This window comes from Bombina bombina, chromosome 6 (assembly GCF_027579735.1).
Source record: "Bombina bombina isolate aBomBom1 chromosome 6, aBomBom1.pri, whole genome shotgun sequence".
NCBI classification, from domain to species: domain Eukaryota; kingdom Metazoa; phylum Chordata; class Amphibia; order Anura; family Bombinatoridae; genus Bombina; species Bombina bombina.
In genome coordinates, this window is record NC_069504.1 from 547,047,506 (window position 1) to 547,067,518 (window position 20,013).

General features: G+C 37.0%; 1 protein-coding gene across 1 annotated transcript in view; it reads right to left on the reverse strand.

The window, feature by feature from the left end:
- Nucleotides 1-20,013, reverse strand: part of GNB5 (G protein subunit beta 5) — an 83,362-nt gene that overhangs the window by 39,292 nt on the left and 24,057 nt on the right. Inside the window, exon 5 of the mRNA XM_053719899.1 lies at nucleotides 7,020-7,152. Within this exon, the coding sequence (XP_053575874.1) occupies nucleotides 7,020-7,152 (133 nt within the window). The remainder of the gene's footprint in view (nucleotides 1-7,019; nucleotides 7,153-20,013) is intronic.

Sequence of the window (20,013 nt, forward strand, 5' to 3'; positions counted from 1 at the left end):
TTTAAAAAAAATGTTATTTACTCATAAACAAACACTCTCTCAAATATATCTATATATCTATATATCTATATCTATATCTATATATATATATATATATATATATATATACACTGTGTGTATATATATATATATATACTGTGTGTATATATATATATATATATATATATATATATATATTTATATATACACATACATACAAACACGCTCACACATTCAACACACACTCATACATATATAGACACTGAGGGCTTGATGATTGAAAGCTCTCTGGGCTGGCAGGATTATTAAAGAATGCCCGCCAGTCCTTCTATTTCTCTGGTGGAATGATTTACAGCCTTTTTTACGCTAAGGGGCGTTTACTGCATTTTTTTTATGAAAAGTGCGCATCAGACAAAACAAATATTTGAATAATTCACAGAAAAATAAGCAGGGACATTTTTTTTTTGGTAAGGTGCATCAAAAATTGTAACAAAATTCTTCACCAGAAATTGAAATTTTAACAAAAATGCCATTCGCATTGTATGTAATTTACACAGGAATAAATTGCATTAAATATGCATAGTGTAAGTCGTAAGTTTAGTGCACTGGATGTGCAAAACTCACACAGAAATTTGTACAAAGTGTAATTGTTTTTTTTTTTCTTTGTAAAATTGGCGTAACATGGGCGTTCTATGGGCGTTCTATGGGCGTTCTATGGGCGTATATGAAAATGTCTCTCTAATCCCAGTGTAATTCGGTAAAGATTTTCTCACTGCAGATCTCACAGTTTTTTTCTCACCAACTAAAAGGTGGCAAGCTTTTCTCAAAACACTACGGCCTAGATTTGGAGTTCGGCGGTAGCCGTCAAAACCAGCGTTAGAGGCTCCTAACGCTGGTTTTGGGCGCCCGCTGGTATTTGGAGTCAGTGATTAAAGGGTCTAACGCTCACTTTTCAGCCGCGATTTTTCCATACCGCAGATCCCCCTACGCCATTTGCGTAGCCTATCTTTTCAATGGGATCTTTCAAACGCTGGTATTTAGAGTCGTTTCTGAAGTGAGCGTTAGAGCTCTAACGACAAGATTCCAGCCGCCTGAAAATAACAGGAGTTAAGAGCTTTCTGGCTAACGCCGGTTTATAAAGCTCTTAACTACTGTACCCTAAAGTACACTAACACCCATAAACTACCTATGTACCCCTAAACCGAGGTCCCCCCACACCGCCGCCACTCGATTAAAATTTTTAACCCCTAATCTGCCGACCGCCACCTTCGTTATACTTATGTACCCCTAATCTGCTGCCCCTAACCCCGCCGACCCCTATATTATATTTATTAACCCCTAACCTGCCCCCCACAACATCGCCGCCAGCTACTTAAAATAATTAACCCCTAATCTTCCGACCGCAAAGCGCCGCCACCTACGTTATCCCTATGTACCCCTAATCTGCTACCCCTAACACCGCCGACCCCTATATTAAATTTATTAACCCCTAATCTGCCCCCCACAACGTCGCCGACACCTGCCTACACTTATTAACTCCTAATCTGCCGAGCGGACCTGAGCGCTACTATAATAAAGTTATTAACCCCTAATCCGCCTCACTAACCCTATCATAAATAGTATTAACCCCTAATCTGCCCTCCCTAACATCGCCGACACCTACCTTCAATTATTAACCCCTAATCTTCCGATCGGAGCTCACCGCTATTCTAATAAATGGATTAACCCCTAAAGCTAAGTCTAACCCTAACACTAACACCCCCCTAAGTTAAATATAATTTTTATCTAACGAAATAAATTAACTCTTATTAAATAAATGATTCCTATTTAAAGCTAAATACTTACCTGTAAAATAAACCCTAATATAGCTACAATATAAATTATAATTATATTATAGCTATTTTAGGATTAATATTTATTTTACAGGCAACTTTGTAATTATTTTAACCAGGTACAATAGCTATTAAATAGTTAAGAACTATTTAATAGCTACCTAGTTAAAATAATAACAAATTTACCTGTAAAATAAATCCTAACCTAAGATATAATTAAACCTAACACTACCCTATCAATAAATTAATTAAATAAACTACCTACAATTACCTACAATTAACCTAACACTACACTATCAATAAATTAATTAAACACAATTCCTACAAATAAATACAATTAAATAAACTAGCTAAAGCACAAAAAATAAAAAAGAACTAAGTTACAGAAAATAAAAAAATATTTACAAACATAAGAAAAATATTACAACAATTTTAAACTAATTACACCTACTCTAAGCCCCCTAATAAAATAACAAAGCCCCCCAAAATAAAAAATTCCCTACCCTATTCTAAATTAAAAAAGTTACAAGCTCTTTTACCTTACCAGCCCTGAACAGGGCCCTTTGCGGGGCATGCCCCAAGAAGTTCAGCTCTTTTGCCTGTAAAAAAAAACATACAATACCCCCCCCCCAACATTACAACCCACCACCCACATACCCCTAATCTAACCCAAACCCCCCTTAAATAAACCTAACACTAATCCCCTGAAGATCTTCCTACCTTGTCTTCACCATCCAGGTATCACCGATCCGTCCTGGCTCCAAGATCTTCATCCAACCCAAGCGGGGGTTGGCGATCCATAATCCGGTGCTGAAGAGGTCCAGAAGAGGCTCCAAAGTCTTCCTCCTATCCGGCAAGAAGAGGACATCCGGACCGGCAAACATCTTCTCCAAGCGGCATCTTCGATCTTCTTCCATCCGGAGCGAAGCGGCAGGATCCTGAAGACCTCCAGCGCGGAACATCCATCCGGACCGACGACTGAACGACGAATGACTGTTCCTTTAAGGGACGTCATCCAAGATGGCGTCCCTCGAATTCCGATTGGCTGATAGGATTCTATCAGCCAATCGGAATTAAGGTAGGAATTTTCTGATTGGCTGATGGAATCAGCCAATCAGAATCTAGTTCAATCCGATTGGCCGATCCAATCAGCCAATCAGATTGAGCTCGCATTCTATTGGCTGATCGGAACAGCCAATAGAATGCGAGCTCAATCTGATTGGCTGATTGGATCAGCCAATCGGATTGAACTTGATTCTGATTGGCTGATTCCATCAGCCAATCAGAAAATTCCTACCTTAATTCCGATTGGCTGATAGAATCCTATCAGCCAATCGGAATTCGAGGGACGCCATCTTGGATGACGTCCCTTAAAGGAACAGTCATTCATCGTTCAGTCGTCGGTCCGGATGGATGTTCCGCGCTGGAGGTCTTCAGGATCCTGCCGCTTCGCTCCGGATGGAAGAAGATCGAAGATGCCGCTTGGAGAAGATGTTTGCCGGTCCGGATGTCCTCTTCTTGCCGGATAGGAGGAAGACTTTGGAGCCTCTTCTGGACCTCTTCAGCACCGGATTATGGATCGCCAACCCCCGCTTGGGTTGGATGAAGATCTTGGAGCCAGGACGGATCGGTGATACCTGGATGGTGAAGACAAGGTAGGAAGATCTTCAGGGGATTAGTGTTAGGTTTATTTAAGGGGGGTTTGGGTTAGATTAGGGGTATGTGGGTGGTGGGTTGTAATGTTGGGGGGGGGGTATTGTATGTTTTTTTTTACAGGCAAAAGAGCTGAACTTCTTGGGGCATGCCCCGCAAAGGGCCCTGTTCAGGGCTGGTAAGGTAAAAGAGCTTGTAACTTTTTTAATTTAGAATAGGGTAGGGAATTTTTTATTTTGGGGGGCTTTGTTATTTTATTAGGGGGCTTAGAGTAGGTGTAATTAGTTTAAAATTGTTGTAATATTTTTCTTATGTTTGTAAATATATTTTTATTTTCTGTAACTTAGTTCTTTTTTATTTTTTGTACTTTAGCTAGTTTATTTAATTGTATTTATTTGTAGGAATTGTGTTTAATTAATTTATTGATAGTGTAGTGTTAGGTTAATTGTAGGTAATTGTAGGTAGTTTATTTAATTAATTTATTGATAGGGTAGTGTTAGGTTTAATTATATCTTAGGTTAGGATTTATTTGACAGGTAATTTTGTAATTATTTTAACTAGGTAACTATTAAATAGTTCTTAACTATTTAATAGCTATTGTACCTGGTTAAAATAATTACAAAGTTGCCTGTAAAATAAATATTAATCCTAAAATAGCTATAATATAATTATAATTTATATTGTAGCTATATTAGGGTTTATTTTACAGGTAAGTATTTAGCTTTAAATAGGAATCATTTATTTAATAAGAGTTAATTTATTTCGTTAGATAAAAATTATATTTAACTTAGGGGGGTGTTAGTGTTAGGGTTAGACTTAGCTTTAGGGGTTAATACATTTATTAGAATAGCGGTGAGCTCCGCTCGGCAGATTAGGGGTTAATAATTGAAGGTAGGTGTCGGCGATGTTAGTGAGGCGGATTAGGGGTTAATAACTTTATTATAGTAGCGCTCAGGTCCGCTCGGCAGATTAGGGGTTAATAAGTGTAGGCAGGTGGAGGCGACGTTGTGGGGGGCAGATTAGGGGTTAATAAATATAATATAGGGGTCGGCGATGTTAGGGCAGCAGATTAGGGGTACATAGGGATAACGTAGGTTGCGGCGGTTTACGGAGCGGCAGATTAGGGGTTAAAAAAAATATGCAGGGGTCAGCGATAGCGGGGGCGGCAGATTAGGGGTTAATAAGTGTAAGGTTAGGGGTGTTTAGACTCGGGTTACATGTTAGAGTGTTAGGTGCAGACGTAGGAAGTGTTTCCCCATAGGAAACAATGGGGCTGCGTTAGGAGCTGAACGCTGCTTTTTTGCAGGTGTTAGGTTTTTTTTCAGCTCAAACAGCCCCATTGTTTCCTATGGGAGAATCGTGCACGAGCACGTTTTTGAGGCCGGCCGCGTCCGTAAGCAACTCTGGTATCGAGAGTTGCATTTGCGGTAAAAATGCTCTACGCTCCTTTTTTGGAGCCTAACGCAGCATTTGATTAAACTCTCGATACCAGAGTTAAATTTATGGTGCGGCCAGAAAAAAGCCCGCGGAGCGTTAACAGCCCTTTTACCGCCAAACTCCAAATCTAGGCCTACGAATACTTAATACCCTAATAGAAAAACACATGCATACGAAAATATAGGCGAATGTAAGATGCTATACGCAGAAAGCAGCATAATGTGATTTATATTGGCTGCAGGATTTTCATTTTTAAAGTGCGCCCCCCCCCCCCCCTGCTCACTGCGTAATGTCCCTATCCAGCGAGCTACATTACTTTCAATAGAAGCCATCTTGCCACTCGCAGGGACTGCCCCTTTTTTAGATCATTCCACCAGGGCAGGTTTGATCTGGCAAAGTTTATATCATCTAGCCCTCAATCACAACACACAGACACTCATACAGACACTCACTCATACATACACATACATACACTCATACTCACTCATACATATATATAAACACACACGCACAAAGACGCTCACTAATACATACAAACACACATACAAACACACATACATACACACACATACATACACATACACACATACAAACACAATGACTCACACTTTCAACACACTCCCTTATACATAGACACTCACAACACACACACACTTATACATACATGCAAACAACACACAAACACAAATAATATATATATATATACACATACACACACACTTACATCACACACACACTTATAGTACAATATCAAATCTTGTGGGGACCCAAGTTTAAGAAGCATTGCTCTATGGTATTGGGTGAAATTTTACAATCAGAAAAAGATGTCAGCGCTTCAGGATATGGTATAAATGATCTTTATAGAGTCTGTTGCTGCTGGTTCTAGAGTCTTAGGCGGTGGTTCTCCCCTCATAACTGTTACTCTATTTTTTTTTTCTTAGTTTAGTTTTATTTTGGGGGATTTACATCTGACCTAGGAATCACACACAGCTCTCAAGAGTAGGGATGGGCGAATGTGTTTTAAAACCCGAATTCGAATGTTAGAACGAATGTTATTGTAGAAATTCGATTTACATAATAGAATGTTGATAAGAACGAATATTCTTAAAAATTCGATTTTCGAATGTTATTTACAGTTTTTGAATGTCACATTCAAATTCGAATGTTACATTCGAATATCACATTCGAATTTGAATATTACATTTATAAAACACAATTGTAGAAACACTATTTTGAAAGTCTTATTCGAATCTAATATCACATTCGAATCGAATGTCACATTCGAATATTACATTTATAAAACACAGTATTAGACTAGAAATACTATTTCGAATTTGAATGTCACATTCGAATCGAATATCACATTCGAATCGAAGATCACATTTAAAACACAGTATTAGACTAGAAATACTATTTCAAATTCGAATGTGACATTCATTAAACACAGTTGTAGACTAGAAATACTATTTCAAATTTTAATGTCACATTCAAATTCGAATGTTACATTCAAATTCGAATATTACATTTCGAAATTGAATGAATACATAGCTAAACATTCTATTATTCGAACGAATATTTTCGAATTTTATTGAAAAATTCGAAAACGAAAATTCGAAAATAGAATGTTAGAATGTTATATAAACATTCGAAATTCGAAGAGAGCTTCACTCACTTTTCAATGTGCACTTTGTTATTTCTGTGTTAAAGCAAGTTACTGAGGAAGACAAACGCAACGCAATCTCTGAGCGATTTCAACCTCAGTGCCTTTCTTCCACCTACATCCCACCTTTTGCTTTATTCCAAGTGCTGTTGTCAGCTCTTAAAAAACGTTCTAAGTTTTGCCAAAGTCAACTGCTGCTTGTAATTTCCATAGGAAGGGTCACTGCTCCCGTGCTTCCCCTTATATGGACTAGTGCCCCCCCTTCAAAAAAACAAAGCTCTAGATACTGTGATCTCCATCAGAGACACTCACATAATGAATTTTAAAGGCAAACAACAGCGCAAGCTAGGCTCAAGTGTGTATTTATTGACAAACAAATCGAGTGCGCACTCTGTTTGTTATTAAATACACGTTAGGCGATTCCCTTATTTGCAGTTGTCACGAAAGATGTAGATTACCTGCATATCTGAGTTTGTGAAGCTGCAGGCGGACAGGTAGTTGGTGTGCATTGCTACTGACTTTTTCTTTGCAGCCATGTTTTCATTCTTATCAAAGGTCAGCGGGTACACAGAACATTTATTGTCTAAACCACTGGATCAGAAAAGATAGACAAAAACACAATTAAAAAATAAAATACTTTGTTTTTAAAAGCTAATATAAAAAAAGTTGATCACACCTCCCAAATGTCTATTTTTGAATAGACACAGTCACAAACCAAATTAAAGGGACTCTGAACCCGCATTTTTTTCTTTCATAATTCAGATAGAGCATGCAATTTGAAGCAACTTTCTAATTTATTCCTATTATCACATTTTCTTCATTCTCTTGCTATCTTTATTTGAAAAGCAAGGATGTAAGTTTAGAAGCCGGCCCATTTTTGGTTCACAACCTGGGTTGTCTTTGCTGATTGGACAGCACCAATAAACAAGTGCTGTCCAGTGTCTGAACCTTTTTAGCTTAGATGCCTTCTTTTTAAAATAAAGAAAGCAAGAGAATGAAGAAAAAATGATAATAGGAGTAAATTAGAAAGTTGCTTAAAATTGCATGCTCTACCTGAATCATGAAAGAAAAAAATTGGGTTTAGTGTCCCTTTAAATACTTCCCTCTGTATTTGCTACATGTCACACTTTTCTCTGTTATAATTATAATTATGTTTTAGGGCTTTATCTAAAATATATCGACATATGTGAAGATGAAAATCACAGCCATCTTGTATGCACAGTGCTATAGAGTTGCACTAATACTCATTTTTATCAAGATGTCAACTTTTATAACAAGGGACTTGATAGGATGTGCTCATAAAAAGAGAAAACTTGATATTATAACATATATAAGATATAATAATACAAAGTATAATTAGTAAATACGTAGTATAAACAATAAAAACTATAGCATTGTATGGTATAAAATAGAATGAATAATATATTTAGAAATAAAAAACATAACATAATAAGGCAGATTCATATTGCAAAAAAAGAAGAAAAATAAGGGGCCTATTCCAATCCATTAGGAAAATTGTGTCAATTTCTTGAAAGTGAAAAACTACATTCAAACACATAAGGTAAGTATCCTGAATACTGGGTCAGTTTGCTACATATTTTATTTATGCACTCATCATGTATATGTTGCTTTTAAAGGATCCTGTAAGAACCCTCTTCCCCCTCAGGAAAAACTGATGAAAAGTCTGCTTCTGATAGTTTTGTGTACGCTCCCCAATGTGAGAGTAAGCAGGTTAGATTTGCAGTAATATGTTTATGAAGGGCCTCAGGAAAGACAGTACTTACCAGTAGGTACATTTACCCATCTGATGTTGCGCAATCTTCCTCTGCACATATTTATCCCTCTCTTTTATAGCATGACATAATGTTTGTGTTGCTATTTAACCCTTTAACTGCAGAGCCATTTCCACCCGTGCTGAGGTGTTTTGGCATTTTTAGATGCCAGTCCCAAAGGGCCCCCTCCCCTTGGATGATCACTCGTTGTTGTCATCCGCACTTAGTACATGGTGTCAGTCACACTTATATATGGTTAAGAACAGAACGCATATCTCTTTGATGCTTGGAATTCTTTCAGGTACCATCTGATAGCCCCTGTATCTTGCCCTTCCGTCCTCTTTAGGATCTATTTGCTTTAGGACCATCTGACCACTACCAGAATAGTGCCTCCTGCTGATTAACCTCCTACAAGGGTGTGTACTGGTAGCTGTTGTCTGCATATTGTGACCTGTCAGCTATAGCTGGTAATATGTGTGTATTTTGCCCATATTACCTGTCAACCCTACCAGCTTCACCTCTTACCAACACCTTAACTTTGTCTCTGGCTTGTCTGCTGTTCTTTGACTTCCGTTCTTGCCTACATATATGTGATTAGTTCATTTGACCTGTTCCTTGTCAACAACCTTCATACATTCTTAACTATGACAATTGTATTAGTAAAATCAACTTCACTAATTCAAACAACAGCCTACTAATGGACTACAATAACAAGTAAGTGAAACAATAAAAAAGGGGCAGGAGTTATGTATTATTTCTCTAGGGTGTCAAATGTGAGGATGGTAAAGATTTACAGCACAGCAACAAAGGTGTTGATACTGTAGAGGGTTAAATCTTGGGGTGGAGGAGCGAGGATTATTAATCTCTGATGTGCATCTTCACATCTGAACACAGCAGTTATTTATCTTGTACTTCCTTGCAGACAACACCTTGCTGGAGATGAAAACGGTGGTTAATTGTGTTTTTGTTATACAGGTGGTTTACCCTTTGTGGTTTCACTAGTTAAAGGGATAGGGAAGTCAAAATTAAACTTGAAAAACACAAGCAGGAGAAGGGCGCCCCAATGGTGTGGTATCTTCAGAATCCACATATAAAGAAATGTACTCACAGATTAGTGAGCGCTAGAAAGTGCTTTACACACAGGCTGGACTAGTTGGAAGCCGATCAGCTGACTTATGCATCAGAGGATGAATGACAGCAAAATTCACAGATGCAGATCCCCAAATTGGTAGAAAAAACTTGACTTCAGTGCTGCGGAATCTGTTGGCGCGCTACAAATACCTGATAATAATAATAATAATAATACCGCTTCTCAGGTCGTTTCTCACACAAATTTGGGGATCTGCATCTGTGAATTTCGCTGGAGGATTGCTGTCATTCATCCTGTGATGCATAAGTCAGCTGGTCAGCTTCCAACTAGTCCAGCCTGTGTGGAAAGCCCTTTCGAGTGCTTTCTAATCTGTGAGTATGTTTCTTTATATGCATATTTTGTGTATTTGGAAGATACCACATCAATGGGGCGCCCTGATCTTACTTGTGTTTTTCAGATTGTGTGAGATTTATTTTTTGAGGAAGAAGGTGCCCGAATACCCTATGAACTGATACAACCCTAGGGTTTTTTTATGGACTTTAGTATTTTTCCATTACAGTGGGGCAAAAAAGTATTTAGTCAGCCACCAATTGTGCAAGTTCTCCCACTTAATAAGATGAGAGAGGCCTGTAATGAGAGACAAAATGTGGAAACAAATCCAGACAATCACATTGTCTGATTTGGAAAGAATTTATGTGCAAATTATGGTGGAAAATAAGTATTTGGTCAATATCAAAAGTTAATTTCAATACTTTGTTATATATCCTTTGTTGGCAATGACAGAGGTCAAACGTTTTCTGTAAGTCTTCACAAGATGTCACACACTGTTGCTGGTATGTTGGCCCATTCCTGCATGCAGATCTCCTCTAGAGCAGTGATGTTTTGGGGCTGTCGCTGGGCAACACAGACTTTCAACTCCCTCCAAAGGTTTTCTATAGGTTTGAAATCTGGAGACTGGCTAGGCCACTCCAGGACCTTGAAATGCTTCTTACGAAGCCACTCCTTCGTTGCCCAGGTGGTGTGTTTGGGATTATTGTCATGCTGAAATACCCAGCCACGTTTCATCTTCAATGCCCTTGTTGATGGAAGGAGGTTTGCACTTAAAATCTCACGATACATGGCCCCATTCATTCTTTCATGTACACGGATCAATCGTCCTGTTCCCTTTGCAGAGTAACAGCCCCAAAGCATGATGTTGCCACCCCCATGCTTCACAGTAGGTATGGTGTTCTTTGGTTGCAACTCAGCATTCTCTCTCCTCCAAACACGACGAGTTGTGTTTCTACCAAACAGTTCTACTTTGGTTTCATCTGACCATATGACATTCTCCCAATCCGCTTCTGGATCATCCAAATGCTCTCTAGCATACTTCAGACGGGCCTGGACATGTACTGGCTTAAGCAGGGGGACACGTCTGGCACTGCAGGGTCTGAGTCCCTGGCGGCGTAGTGTGTTACTGATGATAGCCTTTGTTACGTTTGTCCCAGCTCTCGGCAGGTCATTCACTAGGTCCCCCCGTGTGGTTGTGGGGCGTTTGCTCATCGTTCTTGTGATCATTTTGACCCCACGGGGTGAGATCTTGCGTGGAGCCCCAGATCGAGGGAGATTATCAGTAGTCTTGTATGTCTTCCATTTTCTAATTATTGCTCCCACAGTTGATTTCTTCAGACCAAGCTGCTTGCCTATTGCAGATTCAGTTTTCCCAGTCTGGTGCAGGTCTACAATTTTGTTTCTGGTGTCTTTTAACAGCTCTTTGGTCTTCACCATAGTGGAGTTTGGAGTGTGACTGTTTGAGGTTGTGGACAGGTGTCTTTTATACTGATAAGTTCAAACAGGTGCCATTAATACAGGTAATGAGTGGAGGACAGAGGAGCCTCTTAAAGAAGAAGATACAGGTCTGTGAGAGCCAGAAATCTTGCTTGTTTGTAGGTGACCAAATACTTATTTCCCACCATAATATGCAAATAAATTCTTTCCAAATCAGACAATGTGATTGTCTGGATTTGTTTCCACATTTTGTCTCTGATAGTTGAGGTATACCTATGATGAAAATTACAGGCCTCTCTCATCTTCTTAAGTGGGAGAACTTGCAAAATTGGTGGCTGACTAAATACTTTTTTGCCCCACTGTATGTCATTTTTGTTTTAGCATTAATTACGTTTACATTTGGCGCTTCCAGTTTTTTTTTTTACATTTTCCTAATGAAAATTAAACTTGCATGATTCAGATAGAGCATGTAGATTTAAGACACTTTTAAATTCACTTCTATTTTCAAATGTGCTTCGTTCTCTTGGTATCCCTTGTTGAAAAAGAATACATTCATATCCTACAATAGTGGGAGCTAGCTGCTGATTGGTGACTGCAAACATTTGGGCCACCTTTCATTTGGATGTGATCATAATAGCGCATTTTTTGGCTATTTCCTAGACCTGTAAACATGTTTACAGCTCACATAGAAAAGTCCTATTTTTAACATGAAGCCAAAAACACCAGTTTTGCTTTTTAATGGCAAACACTGCGGGGGACTTCATATATATGCACTCTCTGGATTTGTACAAAAAAAGTGCTTTAATGGCACATCAAATAGGTAACGTTTCGGGGATCAATCACTTGGTCTGATGAAGGGGTGATTGATCCCCGAAACGTTACCTATTTGATGTGCCATTAAAGCACTTTTTTTGCACAAATCCAGAGAATGCATGCCTTTTTCCAACTTTATGAGTACATTTGCCTGCACCCTGGTAACTGTCCTTTAGATGAGAGTGCGCTATATATTGGAATTTTATATATATATATATATATTAGGGGTGTCAAAAATAATCGCCACTGCGATGCATCGCGATGCAGCCATTAACGATGCTGCATCGATGCGGTGCAAGGTCAGAATCGATTCAGGGTCAGTGACGTCATCGCACAATGTCACGTGACCCCGCCTCTCCCACTGACTGATGTGAGGGCTAAAGTAATGGCAGACAGAATAAATATTGATTGATTTTATGTTTTTGGAACATCAGCACGATCAGTGCAGTTGTCTGACAAGCGGACAGCAGCCTCCTGTGAATATTTCCTTGTATTATCGCTTCCCTGTTTACTCACTGTTGCGGTCTCTGCTGCATGTTTCCTCTTTGTCAGACCCCTAGCCCAGCACCAAACGAGCATTTGAGTGTTGCTATTAGATATAGAAAAAGTCAAGTTTTACAAAAGTATCTAATAGCAACACTCAAATGCTCTTTTGGTGCTGGGCTAGGGGTCTGACAAAGAGGAAACATGCAGCAGAGACCGCAACAGTGAGTAAACAGGGAAGCGATAATACAAGGAAATAGTCACTGTGTTACACGAGGCTGCTGTCAGTTGGTAAGACTGCTTCTGCCCTGTCAGATCTCTCCTAGTCTTGAAGCAGGCGACACAGCAGGAGGGCTTAATTAATCACATTCACCCGGCCAGCACCTTTACCTCTAGGACAACTTATTGAAGCCGTTCAGTAAGTGGTTGGTGCAGTTGTTAATAAAGGTTCCAGTAAGAGGAAATGACATAGCATTCCTTCCCAGCTTCAGATCATCACAGAGCCGTAATAAACATGTTTAGAGAGCCTACATGATTGATTAGGTGACCCTTTATGTCAGTTTAGAGCCCTAATCATTAACGGTGACACTGCACTGCTCACACATACCATGCATTCCTTTCAAAGCTCTCCAATACCCAGAATACTAGACTCATATGAGCTTAGGGAGCCAAATAACAGCCCATCTATGATCTAAGTGTAATATGTGGCAGGGTATTGTATTATAGTTGTGCTTTGTATGTGTATATAAATAAATGTATATGTTACATATAAACCTATAGCCTTTTAAAAGCATATCTATTACCTTAAATCTGAATCCATTATTTTTATTTAAAAAAAAAATCTATATCACACATATCCTATGTTAGTTATGTATTTGGGACCTGCTCTGCTAAAAGTCAATCATTTATACACCTTGGTTCATAAACTGTGCATTATTCCCTGACAAAGAGGCAAGTCCAGAATTATTATTTAACATGCCAGGACCATAATACCTTATATCCTAGAAACATCCCCTTAGCAATCCCCTTTTTTTTAAAGCAGATAAAATAAAAAAGTGAATTCTGACTGCTTGAATTTGTTAATGAAAATCATGGGCAGTAATCGTGATGCATCGCGATGCATCGTAGAATCGAATCGTATCGAATCGTTACGATGATAATCGTAATCGAATCGAATCGTGAGACAGGTGAAGATGCGCAGCTCTAATATATATATATATATATATATATATATATAGTTCTTGTCTGACATCAAAATCTATGATCATCTCTATTGCATAGTCCTTCAGCAGGGGCCAGGTCATAAATTTACATTTGTATATGTATTAATTATGTGATATCCTGTACAGATAAGGTGATCTGCAGGAAAAGTGAGATCAGGATAACAAAAGCTAGAAATGAAGTGTAGCAGTTTATTTCTGTAAAACTATAAGAGCGTAGAGAAGGTGCCACATAGCATAATTCTGTGGGGGTATATATCAATATGTGCAGGATAGTATACACTCACATGTAATAAAGCACTAAAACGTAGTGCTAGCTGAGCAGACCGGATCCAGTTGCCAGGTAAACTCTCCTCTCAAGTCAGGAAAAAATTCTGTCCTTGATCCCTCCTCTGTCAGGATAGGTTGGCGTATGTGTAACCCTCAGGTCATACAATGCTAATCCAATATGGGAGGTTTATTTTGGGACAAGTTGACAGGCAAATAGCAAGTTGCATAAAAACAAGTGTTTATTGAAACACAAATATCATACAGCAACGCGTTTCTCAGTGTCAAAATTGTTTCATCAGGCAAATACATATCTAAAAAAACATTATAAATTCATAACTAGTCGATGCAATATCTTATATTCTGATGGACTAAATATGACATGCGTGGTGATCATGATTACGGCCTCTATGTTCCGCCCACAAAGGGGGTCACGTTTCAGTGCTCTAACCAATACGTAAACCGCTGTACGCCAACTGAAAGCTGCAGGTTTTTCCAAACATTGTGGAGGGCTGTCACGTGACTTATCATTGGTCGCCACCCCCATCATCTTGCGCATAAGACCATGCTTGTTTGTTTACATATGGGTGATTCTTCAATTCACTACTAAGACAATAGTGTCAATTGTAATCCATTGTGATTGGTGGAGTTACCTCGATATATGCATATAGTGTATATCTAAATACCTAAATAAAAAATTATTAATAAGTGTTGAGTGCATTCTTTATTAAAATCAGTGTGTGAACTTGATGGATAAAAGTGAATTAGACAAAAAACTATTATCTAATAAACACCCATCCTTTCATATGTTTGTGCACAACATAATAATGTTTACACAATTGCTGTGTTTTGATAATGTATATTATAGGGATTTTAACTATAATAATATAGGTATGTGCATATAGTTCCCTAAGGCATAATATATAGAAACTTCCATGTGTGATGTTATATTGTATATCTAGTGTATATATGTAATAAATATGTAATCTATATTGTTAATAATTGATGTGTTTACACTAATATAGATGGAAAGTGACAAATAAACTAATATAAAATATGTACTTATCATGTAGTAGTGTTGATGTGACATATTATGAAATAATATGTGTGATGTTCCTTCAATTCTATTATTATATCATTGAATATTATACATTAAATAATACATGATAATAACATAGTTGTATCTCTAAAAAGTAATAATATTCCTTAATAGTATTTATATGAAGGTGAAAATATATAATAAAAATTAAAAAGAATTGTAAAAATACTCGGCTAGATTACGAGTTTTAGTCGGTAAGGCTTGCGGGGCTAACAAGCAGTTTCAGCTCACCGCTCACCTACAGTAACGCTGGTATTACAGGTTTTTTTAAACCCGGCGTTAGCCGCAGAAAAGTGAGAGAAGAGCAAAATTTTGCTCCACATCTCACCTCAATACCAGCGCTGCTTACGATAGCAGTGAGCTGGCTAAACGTGCTCGTGCACGATTTCCCCATAGGAATCAATGGGGCAGCTCTTAACACAGCCCCATTGATTCCTATGGGGAAAGAAAATTTATATTTACACCTAACACCCTAACATGAACCCCGAGTCTAAACACCCCTAATATTACACTTATTAACCCCTAATCTGCCGCCCCAACATTGCCGACACCTACATTATACTTATTAACCCCTAATCTGCCGCCCCCAATGTCGCCGCAACCTACCTATATTTCTTAACCCCTAATCTGCCGCCCACAACGTCGCCACCACTAAAATAAAGTTATTAACCCCTAAACTGCCGTACTCCCGCATCGCAAACATTAGTTAAATATTATTAACCCTTAATCGGCCGTCCCTAACATCGCCGCCACCTAACTACACTTATTAACCCCTAATCTGTCGCCGCCACTATAATAAATATATTAATCCCTAAACCTAACCTTAAAATATAATTTAAAATAATCTAAATAAAATAACTTTAATTACCTAAATTATTCCTATTTAAAACTAAATACTTACCTATAAAATAAACCCTAAGCTAGCTACAATATAACTAATAGTTACATTGTATCTAGCTTAGGGTTTATTTTAATTTTACAGGCAACTTTGTATTTATTTTAACTAGGTACAATAGTTATTAAATAGTTATTAACTATTTAATAGCTACCTAGCTAAAATAAAGACAAATTTACCTGTAAAATAAAAATAAACCTAAGTTACAATTACACCTAACACTACACTATAATTAAATTAATTCCCTAAACTAACTACAATTAAATACAATTATCTAAATTACGAAAAAAACAAACACTAAATTACAGAAAATAATAAAATCATTACAATTTTTTAAAACTAATTACACCTAATCTAATCCCCCCAAAATAAAAAAAAGCCCTACCCTATACTAAATTACAAATAGCCCTTAAAAGGGCCTTTTGCTGGGCATTGCCCCAAAGTAATCAGCTCTTTTACCTGTAAAAAAAAAATACAATACCCCTTGACCTTTAAGGTCTCCCTTATGTGCTTGGTTACAGTGTCTTGATACACTATGATTTTTAAAATTATTTTTCATATTACGATAATGTTTATTCCACCTAGTACATATAACACTACACGTACGACCTACATACTGTATCCCACACAGTTGACAGGTTAATAAATACACTACATAAGATTAGGAACAGGTTAAATAGTGCTTTATTTTTTATTTAAAACGGGGTCTTTTAATAAGATTTCCTAATTTTTTTCTTATAATACTACAAAGACCCTGTTTTAAATAAAAGTATTAATGATAAATCAAGATGTGTTTTAAGACGTGCACCAACATTAAAAAATTTACTAGCACCTAGTAAGGTAGTAGTCAATAAAATAAGGAGGACAACTAAATTACAAAAAACAGGCCACAAAAATGGTATATTTAATTGTTCCAACTAAGGTGCAGGATGTGCACTTTTATTAAATCAGGGACTGAAGATTTCAAATCTCACACTACCGGGAACAAATATCAAATTTAGCACGATTAAACCTGTTCCTCATCTTATGTAGTGTTTTTATTAACCTGTCAACTGTGTGGGATATAGTATGTAGGTCGTACGTGTAGGGTTATACGTACTAGGTGGAATGAACACTATCGCAATATGAAAAATAATTTTGAAAACCATAGTGTATCAAGACACTGTTACCAAGCACATAAGGGAAACCTTAATGTCTTTAACATAACTCCAAAATAATATATCCCAGCCTCTAACCTATATAATAGGTTTAGTAAACTGCGCCAAAGGGAGACCTTTTGGATATATCGGCTTGGCACTCTGTTTCCAAATGGTCTAAATATGAATATGGACCTAGCAGCGTTCCAACTATAATATAATCCCAATTTTTAATATATATATATATATATATATATATATATATATATATATATATATAAAGATACAGATATATATATTAATATATATATATATATATATATACTTTTTAATTAAATTTTTTTAAACATAGTATTTTTACAGTTCTTTTAGATTTTTATTATATATTGTCTATTAATTTCCAAATCCAATATTTTCACTTTCCATCTATATTAGTGTAAACACATCAATTATTCACAATATAGATATAGATTATATAATTATTACATATATACACTAGATATACAATATAACATCACACATGGAAGTTTCTATATATTATGCCTTAGGGAACTATATGCACATACCTATATTATTATAGTTAAAATCTCCATAATATACATTATCAAAACACAGCAATTGTGTCAACATTATTATGTTGTGCACACACATATGAAAGGATGGGCGTTTATTAGATAATAGTTTTTTGTCTCATTCACTTTTATCCATCAAGTTCACACACTGATTTTAATAAAGAATGAACTCAACATATATTAATATTTTTTTATTTAGATATACACTATATGCATATATAGAGGTAACTCCACCAATCACAATGGATTAAAATCAAGACTGTTGTCTTACTAGTGAATGGTAGAATCACCCGTATGTAAACAAAAAAGCATGGTCTTATGTGCAAGATAATGGGAGTGGCGACCAATGATGGGTCACGTGACAGCCCTCTACAATGTTTGGTAAAACCCGCAGCTGTCAGTTGGCATACAGCGGTTTACGGATTGGTTAGAGTACTGTCACGTGATCCCCTTGGTGGGCGGAACATAGAGGCTGTGATCATAATCGCCACGCATATTATATTTAGTCCATAAGAATATGAGATATTGCATCGGCTAGTTATGAATTTATAATGTTTTTTTAGATATGTATTTGATTGTCTATTAGGAATAGTAAAAATTGTGTACCATTACTATTTTTATAATTCAAAAAAGCGAGTGAAACAGATCTTAAAATATTATTTCCAACTTTATTTCAGATTAAAAATTGTATAATACAATCCACCTCGTAGCTACAAAAATAGGCTGAGAAACGGTCTGATTGTATTATCCAATTTTTAATCTGAAATAAAGTTGGAAATAATATTTTAAGATCCGTTTCACTCGCTTTTTTTAATTATCTACCTTACGGAGTGAGGTCTCCCTTTGTTTGGCACGGATCTATGGCTGTTAAAGGGTCAAAGTGTAACTTGTCGAAGGAGTGGGAGGAGTCTACCGACACAGCTCGAATCGTCTATCTGAGGAAACCAGAGTTGCGGCAAGCCGTTGTGGGCGAGAGGTGTAACGGATTTTACACACACCCTGGCAAGTAAGTCCACGAAGAATAGGTGATATCGGAGACACCGGGAGAGCGTGCAGTGGTGAAGTGAGCCACAGAAAAAGGTCGGTACCTGTCTTTTTGCTAGGACTTGGACTCCCGTTGTTTTTTGGCATTTGTTGAACAGAGATCTGCACATGGTATGTGTCCCGCACACATCCTTTTCACTATTTTTTATACTAATGTCACAATCAACTTCTGAATGTTGATGTAATACAGAGAGAGTGTCGTTTCTATCAGCCATATGATTGGTTGTAAAAGAATACAAAAAGTAGCAAGTTTGTATTGTTTGTATCAGCCTGATGAAACAGTTTTGACACTGAGAAATGCGTTGCTGTATGATATTTGTGTTTCAATAAACACTTGTTTTTATGCAACTTGCTATTTGTCTGTCAACTTGTCCCAATATAAACCTGCCATATTGGATTAGCATTGTATGACCTGACGGTTACACATATGCCGACCTATCCTGACAGAGGAGGGATCAAGGACAGAATTTTTTCCTGACTTGAGAGGAGAGTTTACCGGGCAACTCTGAGGATCCGGTCTGCTCAGCTAGCACTACGTTTTAGTGCTTTATTACATGTGAGTGTATACTATCCTGCACATATTGATATATACCCCCACAGAATTATGCTATGTAGCTCCTTCTCTACTCTCTTATACGATAACTTTGAAGTGCATGGCCTTATACTCGAGGAGAGCTGCCTATCTGATATATATATGATACAACTGGTCTACATTGGACTCTATTGATTCACTGCATTTATATATTTATTTATTTTCTTTCTTTTTTTTTTTTTTTCCTTTATTTAAATAAGTCAACAGATACAAAATTATGGCTCCAAAAATATATGCCACGCAGGGCAAAATTACAAGTTTGAACAAAATAAGCATATCTAACACATAAAAAGCAAACTTAATTAACCAGCTTGATCTCATGTACATGAAAGTTAGTATCTTTGACATAGGATTAACTTAAAATAATCATTTAGGGTGCTTAGATACCAACCTTAACTTAACAAACTTAAATTTTTCAGCCGTGTTCAGTTGATGACTTAAATATAAAGTTTTAGATAAATCAGCATACAAAAAAATCACAACTCAAATAATGTAAGCTGCAGCAAGCAGGGTAGCAAATTAACCAACATAATGGTTTATAGCATAAAGATACCATCTTGACTTGATAAACTTCAAACACATATGCATAAATAGATAGCATCTTGAACATAATGTCAACTTGACAAGATCATTTATGGAACGTAAATATCGACCTAAACTTATCAGGCTTAAATCTTTCAATCTTACTTGATTAATATCTAA